Source organism: Pelobates fuscus, chromosome 8, assembly GCF_036172605.1.
Source record: "Pelobates fuscus isolate aPelFus1 chromosome 8, aPelFus1.pri, whole genome shotgun sequence".
Taxonomy (NCBI): Eukaryota; Metazoa; Chordata; class Amphibia; order Anura; family Pelobatidae; genus Pelobates; species Pelobates fuscus.
Genome location: NC_086324.1, coordinates 16,991,536 through 17,007,051, shown reverse-complemented (window position 1 = coordinate 17,007,051; position 15,516 = coordinate 16,991,536). Strand labels below are relative to the sequence as shown.

Genomic DNA, 15,516 nt, shown 5'->3' with positions numbered 1-15,516 from the left:
CAAATTTTATATTTTTCCAGATTTATTTCCTATTAAAGTGGCCATTTGTGCCATTTTATTATTATCGAGCCATACAGTATTTTAACGCATAGAGTAATTCCAAGAACTGCTCACTGACCTTAAATAGGGAATTGCTCTCATTAGGAAAAAGATAAGCTGTATACAATGATTCTGAAGCTTTGATACTCGTTGCTGGTTGGTTCTCAGACTGTGTATCCTCACAACTTGTTAGTAAATCACAATACATTCTGTTCTAACCCTCAGATTTCAGATATGGTAAGATGATGCTATAAGGGTTTATAAATACTGGTACTTTCCATACTGAACTATCCAATATCTTTATTTGCACATCTGTGCATGTTGATTCCCTTTAACCCTTTGAGACATAATATCTAATGGCAGGAAAACACACCAGGTGGGCCAGGACACGTATTATTTTGCCCAGAACCATATATTAATAAGGTGTACTGGCAGCATAAACGTGCAGATAGTGAAATCTTAATATAAATGTTCAAATACAGCAGATCCCTGTCTGTTGTGATAAATCTATGATTGCATTTTATCAATAGTAGCCCAACAGACAGGGGATTAACACAGAGGTAAGAGTTAGGTTGCTTATACAAACAATGTATAAATATTGTTGGAAACATTAAAAAAATATATTTTGCAAACAAACAAGCAAACTAACTGATAAATAAAAAAAAAATACATAAAGGGTTTCACAGCTGGGAAGCATTTTAATTTGTAAGAGATAGGCCAAGAGATAGACTAACTTTGATCTTCCAATATCAAAAATTGCAATATTTGTGTTTATCAAGTGTTGTACAATAGATAAATGTAGGACATTATCATTAAACAAATAAATATTTAATCGTGTCATAAAATAAATCAGACATAATTTTAACCCAGCACAAAAAACAAACAAAAATAAGAAATAGTATCCTTGTTTCCAGCCTTAACATATATAGTACTCAGAAAGACATCTTCAATCTGCTGTTCCCCGGACTATTACCATAACCTTTACCTATATTGTCAGCATCTCACTATCTCCAAATGCACTGCGCTCTTACTGTGGCACCACCATCTTTTAAGTAAGGAATAATTGACTCCAGGCCGTTGAATTATTAGAAAAAAATAATGCACACCCGAGGTGGTAATGCGGTCACGTTGCGAAGCGGCCGTTACACCTCGGGTGTGCATTATTTTTTCCAATAATTCAACGGCCTGGAGTCAATTATTCCGCTTATACTACAGTTACCACACCTCGAAACATTGTTCAGATGATGTATTTCAAGACGCTTATCAAGTTTTTGTCATTAAAACGCTCTTGTATGTAGGACTAATTTCTTACGCAACTGTAATGCGGTCAAGACCTGTCTGGAACTACTTTAGCCACGCGTCTCCCTGAGAATAATGCACACCTTAGAAAGTTCATCAACCAGTCAGATGGAAGCATTCAACGTCCCTGTAGTATAATCAGATTTACTGTGAACGTCACACTCTGTGATCTTTGACCTGTGTGAAACCTTCCCAAATCACAATTAGTATACAAGAGCGTGTTCTGGAATATGGAAAGCAAAATCCTTCAACGTCACAGCAAACATTCAAACTAAGCTACTCAATCCACAAAACAAAGGTGATGTTTTTGAGGTCATAAAAATAAAAAAGCCAAGGTTTTCACCCAGAGATTACTATATAAAAATGCACATTGGTTTGAGAATTGCTAGACTAGGGATGGTAGAAGATACTTCCAAAACGTAGACCCCCTGCTGATGTAGAGTTACAAGCCCATGATACTTTATCACTTCTAGTTATAAATGTCCCCTGTATTAGAGCAGTTTTAGTTATCTGACCAGCAACAGTGTGAGTCAAGGAGGTTAAGGGGTCAATGAGTGTCCTGTTTTTATGCCCAACTGCCCAAACCTTAGGAGATCCGGCAAGTAGAGTAATGGTAATCTCTTTAAGCAGGTTTCTCAATTTCGTTTTTCCCCCTAAGAGAATCTTTAGCTATTTTTTTAAGAGGTCCTGCAGCTATTTCATGAGAAGTCCTATAGCTATATTCTGAGCGATCTTATGGTTATCTCTTGATGGGTCATATGTTTATCTCCAGAGAGAGCCTATATTTATTTCATATCTCCTGAGTGTTCCTACAGCTATCTCCTGAGAGGCCATACAGTTGTCTTCTTAGACATCCTACAGTTGTCTTCTTAGACATCCTACAGCTGTCTCCTGAGAGGTCCTACAGTTGTCTTCTTAGACGTCCTACAGTTGTCTTCTTAGAGGTTCTATTTTATTTTGTTTTTTTTATCTCCTGAGAGGTCCTACGGCTATTATCTGAGAGATCCTACAGCTATCTCTTGAGATGTCCTACAGCTGTCTCCTGAGAGGCCCTACAGCTGTCTCCTGAGAGGTCCTACAGCTATTTCCTGAGAGGTCATACAGCTATCTCCTGAGAGGACCTACAGCTATCTGATAGTCATCTTTATCTCCTAAGAGGTCAGAAGTCAGTTAATGCTGTTAATACATCTCTAAAAATAAAGATAAATAAACCCCCCCCCCTCTGATCTCTATAAATAAAGCCTCCCCCGCCCCCCCAAGTCTGATCTCTATAAATACCCCCCTCTGATCTCTATAAATAAAAATAAATAAAGCCCCCCTACCCCCAGTCTGATCTCTATAAAGCCCCCCAGTCTGATCTCTATAACTGAGGAAGACTGACCTTTGGAGCTCTATGTGAAGCTCTGACCACTCACCGTGAGTGCGGGCCCCCAGGCTGTCCAGGGGGCCACAGGAGAGCAGCATGAGGCAGAGGAGAAGCCCAGCACAGAGCTTCATCCTGGCAGGAGGGGGGCAGGCCTCACATGGGGAGCATCACCCGGGGCTCAGGGGGCTCTTCTCTCCGGGGACAGCCAGGCGGGCAGGGGGCTCCTCTCTCCGGGGACAGCCAGGCGGGCAGGGGGCTCCTCTCTCCAGGGGCGGGCAGGGGGCTCCTCTCTCCGGGGACAGCTAGGCGGGCAGGGGGCTCCTCTCCGGGGGCTCCTCTCTCCAGGGGCGGGCAGGGGGCTCCTCTCCGGGGGCTCCTCTCTCCGGGGACAGCCGGTGGCTCCCAGGATCCGATCAGCACCGCGGACAGCGGCTCCAGACAGCAAACAGCGACCAGCAGCGACTGCGCCCTCTAGCCACGCCCCCTCTCATCACACAGCGGCGAAACCGCTCAGTAGTCCACGCCCACAATCTATAGAATCCATGAATGGGCCTCGCAGACGGACACGCCCCCTTAACTGTTTCCTCTCCGTCTCCTTTCACCACTGCCAGCGTGTTAACCCTTAGCTTGCCGAGACAGAGCACAGTGTGCTGAGCAGACCGGCACTGAAACAGTTACACAACAGCTTACATGGAGACAGACAGACAGATATATATAGATATATGTTTTATTTTAACACCATTCTTAACATTTAATAGATTTCCAAGGAATAAGATCCCACAGGACCCCAGGTAAGTTACTGCCCCCCCCCCCATTAATTCTACATATAGAGCCCCAGGTAATTTACTCCCCCCCCCGCCTCCAGGTAAGTTACTGCCCCCCCCCCCCTTCATTCTACACACTGAGGCCCAGGTAAGTTACTGCCCTCCCCCATTCATTCTACACACAGAGCCCCAGGTAATTTACTTCCCCCTCCCCCCCCCAGGGCCCCAGGTAAGTTACTGCCCCCCCATTCATTCTACACACTGAGGCCCAGGTAAGTTACTGCCCTCCCCCCATTCATTCTACACACAGTGCCCCAGGTAAGCTACTGCCCCCCCATTAATTCTACACACAGAGCCCCAGGTAAGTTACTGCCCCACATGCAATCTACACACAGAGCCCCAGGTGTGTTGTAATGGGGTGAAGCATGTATGTATGTATGTATGTGTGTATGTGTGTGGGGGTGAAGGTATGTAGGGAAGTGTGTATGTAGGTGAAGAGATGATGTTCTACACACAGAGCCCCAGGTAAGTTACTGACCCCACCCCTTTCATTCTGCACACAGTGCCCCAGGTAAGTTACTGCCCCCCCATTCATTCTACACAGTGCCCCAGGTAAGTTACTCCCCCCCCCCATTCATTCTACACACAGAGCCCCGGGTAAGTTACTGCCCCCCTCCATTCATTCTACACACAGAGCCCCAGGTAAGTTACTGCCCACTCCCCCCCATTCATTCTATGCACAGAGCCCCAGGGAAGTTACTGCCCCTCCCCCCATTCATTATACACACAGGGTCCCAGGTAAGTTACTGCCCCCCCATTCATTCTAAACACAGGGCCCCAGGTAAGTTACTGCCCCACATGCAATCTACACACAGAGCCCCAAGTGTGTTGTAATGGGGTGAAGCATGTATGTATGTATGTATGTGTGTATGTAGGTTACTGCTCCCCCCCATTTATTCTACACAGAGCCCCAAGGTAAGTTACTGCCCCCTTCATTCTACACACAGGGCCCCAGGTAAGTTACTGCCCCCCCTTCATTCTACACACAGGGCCCCAGGTAAGTTACTGGACACCACTCATTCATTCTACACACAGGGCCCCAGGCACGTTACTGCCCCCTATTCATTCTACACACAGAGCCCCAGGTAAGTTACTGCCCCCCATTAGTTCTACACACAGAGCCCCAAGGTAAGTTACTGCCCCCTTCATTCTACACACAGGGCCCCAGGTAAGTTACTGCCCCCCCTTCATTCTACACACAGGGCCCCAGGTAAGTTACTGGACACCACTCATTCATTCTACACACAGGGCCCCAGGCAAGTTACTGCCCCCTATTCATTCTACACACAGAGCCCCAGGTAAGTTACTGCCCCCCATTAATTCTACACACAGAGCCCCAGGTAAGTTACTGCTCCCCCCTCACATTTATTCTACACACAGGACCCCAGGTAAGTGACTGCCCCCCCACATTTATTCTACACACAGGACCCCAGGTAAGTTACTGCCCCCCCCCATTCATTCTACACACAGAGCCCCAGGTGAGTTGCTGTCCCCCATTCATTCTACACACAGTACCCCAGGTAAGTTACTGCCCCCCCACCCCATTCATTATACACACAGTGCCCCAGGTAAGTTACTGCCCCCCATTCATTCTACACACAGAGCCCCAGGTAAGTTACACCCCCCCCCAATCATTCTACACAAAGAGCCCCAGGTAAGTTACTACTCCCCCCATTCATTCTACACACAGAGCCCCAGGTAAGTTACTCCCCCCATTCATTCTACACACAGAGCCCCAGGTAAGTTACTCCCCCCCATTCATTCTACACACAGAGCCCCAGGTAAGTTACTGCCCCCCATTCATTCTACACAAAGAGCCCCAGGTAAGTTACTCCCCCCCCATTCATTCTACACACAGAGCCCCGGGTAAGTTACTGCCCCCCTCCATTCATTCTACATACAGAGCCCCAGGTAAGTTACTGCCCACTCCCCCCCATTCATTCTATGCACAGAGCCCCAGGGAAGTTACTGCCCCTCCCCCCATTCATTATACACACAGGGTCCCAGGTAAGTTACTGCCCCCCCCATTCATTCTAAACACAGGGCCCCAGGTAAGTTACTGCCCCACATGCAATCTACACACAGAGCCCCAAGTGTGTTGTAATGGGGTGAAGCATGTATGTATGTATGTATGTGTGTATGTAGGTTACTGCTCCCCCCCATTTATTCTACACAGAGCCCCAAGGTAAGTTACTGCCCCCTTCATTCTACACACAGGGCCCCAGGTAAGTTACTGCCCCCCCTTCATTCTACACACAGGGCCCCAGGTAAGTTACTGGACACCACTCATTCATTCTACACACAGGGCCCCAGGCACGTTACTGCCCCCTATTCATTCTACACACAGAGCCCCAGGTAAGTTACTGCCCCCCATTAGTTCTACACACAGAGCCCCAAGGTAAGTTACTGCCCCCTTCATTCTACACACAGGGCCCCAGGTAAGTTACTGCCCCCCCTTCATTCTACACACAGGGCCCCAGGTAAGTTACTGGACACCACTCATTCATTCTACACACAGGGCCCCAGGCAAGTTACTGCCCCCTATTCATTCTACACACAGAGCCCCAGGTAAGTTACTGCCCCCCATTAATTCTACACACAGAGCCCCAGGTAAGTTACTGCTCCCCCCTCACATTTATTCTACACACAGGACCCCAGGTAAGTGACTGCCCCCCCACATTTATTCTACACACAGGACCCCAGGTAAGTTACTGCCCCCCCCATTCATTCTACACACAGAGCCCCAGGTGAGTTGCTGTCCCCCATTCATTCTACACACAGTACCCCAGGTAAGTTACTGCCCCCCCACCCCATTCATTATACACACAGTGCCCCAGGTAAGTTACTGCCCCCCATTCATTCTACACACAGAGCCCCAGGTAAGTTACACCCCCCCCAATCATTCTACACAAAGAGCCCCAGGTAAGTTACTACTCCCCCCATTCATTCTACACACAGAGCCCCAGGTAAGTTACTCCCCCCATTCATTCTACACACAGAGCCCCAGGTAAGTTACTCCCCCCCATTCATTCTACACACAGAGCCCCAGGTAAGTTACTGCCCCCCATTCATTCTACACACAGGGCCCCAGGTAAGTTACTGCCCCACATGCAATCTACACACAGAGCCCCAAGTGTGTTGTAATGGGGTGAAGCATGTATGTATGTATGTATGTGTGTATGTAGGTTACTGCTCCCCCCCATTTATTCTACACAGAGCCCCAAGGTAAGTTACTGCCCCCTTCATTCTACACACAGGGCCCCAGGTAAGTTACTGCCCCCCCTTCATTCTACACACAGGGCCCCAGGTAAGTTACTGGACACCACTCATTCATTCTACACACAGGGCCCCAGGCACGTTACTGCCCCCTATTCATTCTACACACAGAGCCCCAGGTAAGTTACTGCCCCCCATTAGTTCTACACACAGAGCCCCAAGGTAAGTTACTGCCCCCTTCATTCTACACACAGGGCCCCAGGTAAGTTACTGCCCCCCCTTCATTCTACACACAGGGCCCCAGGTAAGTTACTGGACACCACTCATTCATTCTACACACAGGGCCCCAGGCAAGTTACTGCCCCCTATTCATTCTACACACAGAGCCCCAGGTAAGTTACTGCCCCCCATTAATTCTACACACAGAGCCCCAGGTAAGTTACTGCTCCCCCCTCACATTTATTCTACACACAGGACCCCAGGTAAGTGACTGCCCCCCCACATTTATTCTACACACAGGACCCCAGGTAAGTTACTGCCCCCCCCATTCATTCTACACACAGAGCCCCAGGTGAGTTGCTGTCCCCCATTCATTCTACACACAGTACCCCAGGTAAGTTACTGCCCCCCCACCCCATTCATTATACACACAGTGCCCCAGGTAAGTTACTGCCCCCCATTCATTCTACACACAGAGCCCCAGGTAAGTTACACCCCCCCCAATAATTCTACACAAAGAGCCCCAGGTAAGTTACTACTCCCCCCATTCATTCTACACACAGAGCCCCAGGTAAGTTACTCCCCCCATTCATTCTACACACAGAGCCCCAGGTAAGTTACTCCCCCCCATTCATTCTACACACAGAGCCCCAGGTAAGTTACTGCCCCCCATTCATTCTACACACAGGGCCCCAGGTAAGTTACTGCCCCACATGCAATCTACACACAGAGCCCCAAGTGTGTTGTAATGGGGTGAAGCATGTATGTATGTATGTATGTATGTGTGTATGTAGGTTACTGCTCCCCCCCATTTATTCTACACAGAGCCCCAAGGTAAGTTACTGCCCCCTTCATTCTACACACAGGGCCCCAGGTAAGTTACTGCCCCCCCTTCATTCTACACACAGGGCCCCAGGTAAGTTACTGGACACCACTCATTCATTCTACACACAGGGCCCCAGGCACGTTACTGCCCCCTATTCATTCTACACACAGAGCCCCAGGTAAGTTACTGCCCCCCATTAGTTCTACACACAGAGCCCCAAGGTAAGTTACTGCCCCCTTCATTCTACACACAGGGCCCCAGGTAAGTTACTGCCCCCCTTCATTCTACACACAGGGCCCCAGGTAAGTTACTGGACACCACTCATTCATTCTACACACAGGGCCCCAGGCAAGTTACTGCCCCCTATTCATTCTACACACAGAGCCCCAGGTAAGTTACTGCCCCCCATTAATTCTACACACAGAGCCCCAGGTAAGTTACTGCTCCCCCCTCACATTTATTCTACACACAGGACCCCAGGTAAGTGACTGCCCCCCCACATTTATTCTACACACAGGACCCCAGGTAAGTTACTGCCCCCCCCCCATTCATTCTACACACAGAGCCCCAGGTGAGTTGCTGTCCCCCATTCATTCTACACACAGTACCCCAGGTAAGTTACTGCCCCCCCACCCCATTCATTATACACACAGTGCCCCAGGTAAGTTACTGCCCCCCATTCATTCTACACACAGAGCCCCAGGTAAGTTACACCCCCCCCAATCATTCTACACAAAGAGCCCCAGGTAAGTTACTACTCCCCCCATTCATTCTACACACAGAGCCCCAGGTAAGTTACTCCCCCCATTCATTCTACACACAGAGCCCCAGGTAAGTTACTCCCCCCCATTCATTCTACACACAGAGCCCCAGGTAAGTTACTGCCCCCCATTCATTCTACACAAAGAGCCCCAGGTAAGTTACTACTCCCCCCATTCATTCTACACACAGAGCCCCAGGTAAGTTACTCCCCCCCCCCATTCATTCTACACACAGAGTGGTAGCCAATGGGGTATCAGGGTCAGCAAGATGTTTCAAACAAACTCCGACAAAAAGAATCCTTCCAAGGCAATTTATTCACTCATAAAATCAGGAGGTGTACAAAATAAATAAAAACAGATATAAAAATAAAACAGGTCACCGGTCCTACGCGTTTCGTCCTTATGCAAAAGGACTTCCTCAGGGACCTTTTCAGTAAAAACAGCAGTAACATGTACAATGGCTGACAATGGCATCCTAAAAAACGCTAACACATGAAATCTTATATAGGGCTAGTCCCTCCAAGTCATTGGTGGAATAGTGGGTGTCTTCTTTCTTCTAAATTTCATTCGTTGCCCGGTATTTTTCTTCAGGTGTAGGCTTTTACCGAAGATTTCAGCTCCCTCTCTATAACTGTAGAAAAAACGACTGATCAAAGAAAAAGTAATTATGTTCCAGTATAAACTGGATACCAAAAAGAACAAAGGTTAAAAAATCCACCAGGACGCCCAATAATCAGTGGCATTGAATCAATTACAGCAAATCTATCCGCCTTTCTGGATTTTCACCTACAAAAACATGCGCAAAAGGCATGGTCATATACCAAGGACACAAAATCTTTTTTACAAGAGGTTGAAAATCTGGAGTGGCGGGAAGATTACAGCTGGGCCACACTGGATGTGACCTCGCTGTACACGGTCATCAGTCACGATTTGGGGTTGGAGGCAGTTGCCCATTATTTGGATAGGGATGAAGATATTTCTCCAGGGCTTAAAACCTTTGTTCTTTTTGGTATCCAGTTTATACTGGAACATAATTACTTTTTCTTTGATCAGTCGTTTTTTCTACAGTTGGTGGGGACCGCCATGGGTACCAGGTTCGCCCCCAGTTATGCCAACATATACATGCGCAGGTGGGAGGACCTCTGCGTGAGGTTGGGGCATGACTGGGTGGAGAACCTGGTCCTATGGCGGCGGTATATAGACGATGTCATCATTATCTGGAAGGGGTCAGATCTGGAGTTCATGACCTTTGTGAATTATTTGAACTCTAATGAATATAATTTAAAACTCTCTCCAATATGGAACCGTAGGGAAATCAATTTCTTGGACCTAACCTTGTTTTGTGAAGGAAATGAGATCAAGACAAAATGTTTTTTTAAACCAACCGATGGAAACAGCTATGTTCATAAACATAGCTGTCACCACCAACCTTGGTTGAAGGGGATCACAAAGGGACAACTTACCAGGGTTAGGAGGAATTGTTCCCACATTAAAGATTTCCATACACAGGCCAAACATGTGGCTGATAAACTTGTCCAAAAAGGTTACAATAAAAAGAGGATTGATAGAGAAATCTACATGATGTCTAAGAAAGACAGAAATGATTTCTTAATGGATAACCCGATTGGCAGACAGAAAGAAAATTTCAGACAATCTTTTTTTACCCAGTATAACATTGATCATCCTAAAATTAGGAGGAGCTTGTGTAAATATTGGCCGATACTGTTGGAGGACCCTATTTTGGGAGAACATCTGCCCAAGAAACCAAAAATTATATATAGGAAAAAACAAAATCTGAAAAATCTACTGGCACCAAGTTATGCCCTAAAAAATGTTTCTAAAAACAAAAAGAGTGATAAAGGTTTCAAGGGATGTAAAAATTGCAAAGCTTGCTCACAGGTTAATACAGATAAAGTTATGTCATATACCAGTTCCACCACTGGGAAGGAGTTTCAAATTAAGTCGGGGATTGGCTGCCGCTCGGACTTTGTGGTTTATTTGCTTCAGTGTCCGTGTGGCAGTCAGTATGTTGGACGCACAAAGAGGTGTTTAAAAGTGAGGCTCCTTGAACACATTAATAACATCAAGAGAAAACTTGAAACCCACTCTGTTCCTCTCCATTGTAACAGTTGCCCACAATTCTTTCTAAAGGGTTTACGTTGCATGGGGATGGAACAAATTCAACCACACTGGAGAGGGGGGAATAGGGAAAAGCGTTTGGCCCAAAGAGAGTCATATTGGATCCATAGATTGGGTACCCTTACACCAATGGGACTAAATGTAGATATGGACATCATTTGTTTTTTGGATTAATTGAGTTAAAGAGAGAGATATACACATTCTCTTCTTTCATGGATAAGTCACTTCTGAGATTTGAGTACACTAGTCTTGTGACTAGGCAAGAGAAATAGACTATGTTGAACACAATATGCACGTGCAATTATGAATATGTCACTTTAAAAATTAAAATTAAAATTATAGTTATATATTCACATTAATTATTGGTTTAAGGTATCATAATAAATTCACAAAACTATTTGGGATAATTACTAATGGTATGTGATATAACAATTTGTGATATATAACTTTAGAATTATACTTGTATGCACACTTGGATAGGAAGTTGTTGCATTCAACTTTAATTTTGTTTTCCATTTATGTTATAAGATATAGAGGATATACTAATAAGTTTACCAGTATTATGGGTATTTTGTACGTAATATCTAACAGCCCTTTCGTTTAGATTCCCAAGCACCATCAATATGCACAAGTAATAAACGGACTTATTCCTTTTTATGGTGGAACGCACGGCCATGTTATTTTTTCGAGTGTGGAACGCATACGGGTCACGTGACCAGAACGTAACGCGTGACGTATGCGGAAATGATAGAAAATTATACGAGAGGGAGCTGAAATCTTCGGTAAAAGCCTACACCTGAAGAAAAATACCGGGCAACGAATGAAATTTAGAAGAAAGAAGACACCCACTATTCCACCAATGACTTGGAGGGACTAGCCCTATATAAGATTTCATGTGTTAGCGTTTTTTAGGATGCCATTGTCAGCCATTGTACATGTTACTGCTGTTTTTACTGAAAAGGTCCCTGAGGAAGTCCTTTTGCATAAGGACGAAACGCGTAGGACCGGTGACCTGTTTTATTTTTATATCTGTTTTTATTTATTTTGTACACCTCCTGATTTTATGAGTGAATAAATTGCCTTGGAAGGATTCTTTTTGTCGGAGTTTGTTTGAAACATCTTGCTGACCCTGATACCCCATTGGCTACCACTCGAGGAGGGATATTGATTGACACCCCCCATCTACATCGTGGGGAGGCACCTTCAAAACGCTAAACCATTTGGAATTTGTGAGTGCATATATATCAGTACACTACCTTTGAATATCAAACAATATTTGCACTATGTTTTATCCTCTATTCTAGGTACACCAGCAGAATCCCTAAAATATCCTATCATTTATACTATTCTACTAAACGGTTATCAACTGGGAAATAACCTTGGGAGCTGTGTACCCAGAAGTTAAGTTTTTTTCAATCACTTTGTTTCACGGGTGATTTTGTTTGAAATTCTACACACAGAGCCCCAGGTAAGTTACTGCCCCCCATTCATTCTACACACAGAGCCCCAGGTAAGTTACTGCCCCCCCCCCCACATTTATTCTACACAAAGGACCCCAGGTAAGTTACTGCCCCCGCCCCATTTATTCTACACACAGAGCCCCAGGTAAGTTACTGCCCCCCCCCATTCATTCTACACACAGTACCCCAGGTAAGGTACTGCCCCCCTCCCCCCATTCAGTCTACACACAGTGCCGCAGGTAAGTTTCTGACCCCTCCATTCATTCTACACACAGAGCCCTAGGTAAGTTACTGCCCCCCATTCATTCTACACACAGTGCCCCAGGTAAGTTAGTGCCCCCCCATTCATTCTACACACAGAGCCCCAGGTAAGTTACTGCCCCCACCCATTAATTCTACACAGAGAGAGCCTCAGGTAAGTTACTGTCCTCCCATTTATTCTACACACAGGGCCCCAGGTAAGTTACTGCCCCCCATTAATCCTACACACAGGGCCCCAGGCAAGTTACTGCCCCCCTATTCATTCTATACACAAGGCCCTAGGTACGTTACTGCCCCCCCCCATTATTTCTACACACAGGGCCCTAGGTAAGTTACTGCCCCCCCCATTATTTCTACACACAGGGCCCCAGGTAAGTTACTGCCCCCCCCCATTATTTCTACACACATGGCCCCAGGTAAGTTACTGTCCCCCACATGCAATCTACACACAGAGCATCAGGTAAGTTACTGTCCTCCTATTCATTCTACTCACAGGGCCCCAGGTAAGTTACTGCCCCCCATTATTTCTACACACAGGACCCCAGGTAAGTTACTGTCCCCCTCATTCATTCTACACACACAGCCCCAGGTAAGTTACTGCCCCACATGCAATCTACACACAGAGCCCCAGGTGTGTTGTAATGGGGTGAAGCATGTATGTATGTATGTATGTGTGCATGTGTGTGGGGGTGAAGGTATGTAGGGAAGTGTGTATGTGGGTGAAGAGATGATGTGTGTGTGAGCGGTGCACTGTGTGTGTATGCAAAGGTGTACTCTGTGTTGGTAGGAGTGTACTGTATGTGGAGGGTTCACTGTATGTGAGGGTGTACTGTGCTCAGGGGGGTGTAGAGAGTAGGATAGGGAAGAGCTTTACAATTTTTCCTTTAATAATTGTTTAAAAAAAAAAAAAAAAAGAAAGAATATTCCCCTTTCCCTCACCTTGCAGGAAGGTGGTGGCACAATCAGATCCGTGGTGGTTGAGAAGGCTGCCGATACATCGGGTACAGGGGAGGTCACAAGATGAGAGGTCTGTCTCTTGGAGCTCAAGCACTTACACAGACTGACCCATACAAACCCACAGACTGCCCACCCACACAGACTGACCCATACACACACACAGACTGCTCCCCACACACACACACACACACACACACAGACTGCCTCCCCCACACACACAGACTGACCCATACACACACACAGACTGCTCCCCCCCCCACACACACAGACTGCCTCCCCCCCACACACACAGACTGCCCCCCAACACAGACTGACCCATACAAACCCACAGACTGCACACCCACACAGACTGACCCATACACACACACACAGACTGCCTCCCCCCCACACACACAGACTGCCCCCCAACACAGACTGACCCATACAAACCCACAGACTGCACACCCACACAGACTGACCCATACACACACACAGACTGCTCCCCCCCCACACACACACATACTGCCTCCGCCACACACACAGACTGACCCATACACACACAGACTGCCCCCAACACAGACTCCCCCCCCCCCACACGCACACAGACTGACCCATACATACACACACACACAGACTGCTCCCCCCCCACACACACACAGACTGCCTCCCCCCCACACACACAGACTGCCCCCTAACACAGACTGCACACCCACACAGACTGACCCATACACACACACAGACTGCTCCCCCCCACACACACACAGACTGCCTCCCCCCCCACACACACAGACTGCCCCATACAAACCCACAGACTGCACACCCACACAGACTGACCCATACACACACACAGACTGCTCCCCCCCCCCACACACACACAGACTGCCTCCGCCACACACACAGACTGACCCATACACACACAGACTGCTCCCCCCCACACACAGACTGCCCCCCAACACAGACTCCCCCCCCCACACGCACACAGACTGACCCATACATACACACACACACAGACTGACCCCCAACACAGACTGACCCATACACACACACAGACTGCTCCCCACACACACACACAGATTGCCTCCCCCACACACACAGACTGACCCATACACACACACACACACAGACTGCTCCGCCCCCCCACACACACAGACTGCCTCCCCCCCCACACACACACAGACTGCCCCCCAACACAGACTGACCCATACAAACCCACAGACTGCACACCCACACAGACTGACCCATACACACACACACAGACTCCCCCCCACACGCACACAGACTGACCCATACATACTCAGACTGACCCATACACACACACACACACACACAGACTGCTACCCCCCACACACAGACTGACCCATACACACACACAGAATGACCCTCCCTCCCACTCTAACTCCCACTTACCAGCAGTTGCCTGGATACCTCTATGCAGAGCTGAGCTTCCTCTCCCTGTCTCTCCCCTGCGCTGCTCTCTATGACCCAGGAGGAAGTCCTCCCAGCACAGTACCACCTCTGGCCGCGTGGGAAAAGGGCAGTGACAGTGCTGCTGCTGCTGCTGCTTGTAAAGGGAGACTCAGAGCACCTGGCTTCGATTTCAATAGGGGGGGCACTGCATAATGTAGGGAGGGCCATGGCCACCCCTAGCGCTGCCCCTGCTGTAATATGGGAGATCTCTGGTCACCAAACCCAGAGCGTGGCCGAGTGGAAAGGGTCTTAAAGGGTTACTCCAAGCACCATAACCACTTCATTAATATACGGTTATGGTCATGGTGTCTAGAGCCTTTGTGTAGTGAAATGCTGCAAATCTAGAGATTAACCGAGTGACAAAATGTGACATTTTTATAATATTTTAACATATATAAAATATACATTACAATAGATTTTTTCTTTTCATATATGTTAATCCCCCATTTCACTGTGAGGGATAAATGCATTTACACATTTCTTTTTTTGAGTGTTGCACTTACATTTGTTTTAGATGTGGGCAAATCACATACACATCGAGTCACAGGTTTCTTTGTATACAGAGCCTTAGCTGCCAGAGATGTAACCTCTGACAGTGTCGTTAGCCAGCTTAAAGGAACACTATAGTCACCTAAATTACTTTAGCTAAATAAAGCAGTTTTAGTGTATAGATCATTCCCCTGCAATTTCACAGCTCAATTCA

At 47.1% G+C, this 15,516-nt stretch overlaps 1 protein-coding gene across 3 annotated transcripts in view; it reads right to left on the bottom strand.

The window, feature by feature from the left end:
• Positions 1–2,960, bottom strand: part of PTPRN (protein tyrosine phosphatase receptor type N) — an 88,482-nt gene extending 85,522 nt beyond the window's left edge. The window contains exon 1 of one of the 3 annotated variants that reach the window (XM_063429319.1): positions 2,754–2,960. In XM_063429319.1, coding sequence (XP_063285389.1) covers positions 2,754–2,835 — 82 coding nt within the window. In that variant the 5' untranslated portion in view covers positions 2,836–2,960. The remainder of the gene's footprint in view (positions 1–2,753) is intronic. The other 2 variants (XM_063429318.1, XM_063429320.1) reach the window with 2 other exon arrangements.
• Between the last annotated feature and the right edge of the window lie 12,556 nt (positions 2,961–15,516).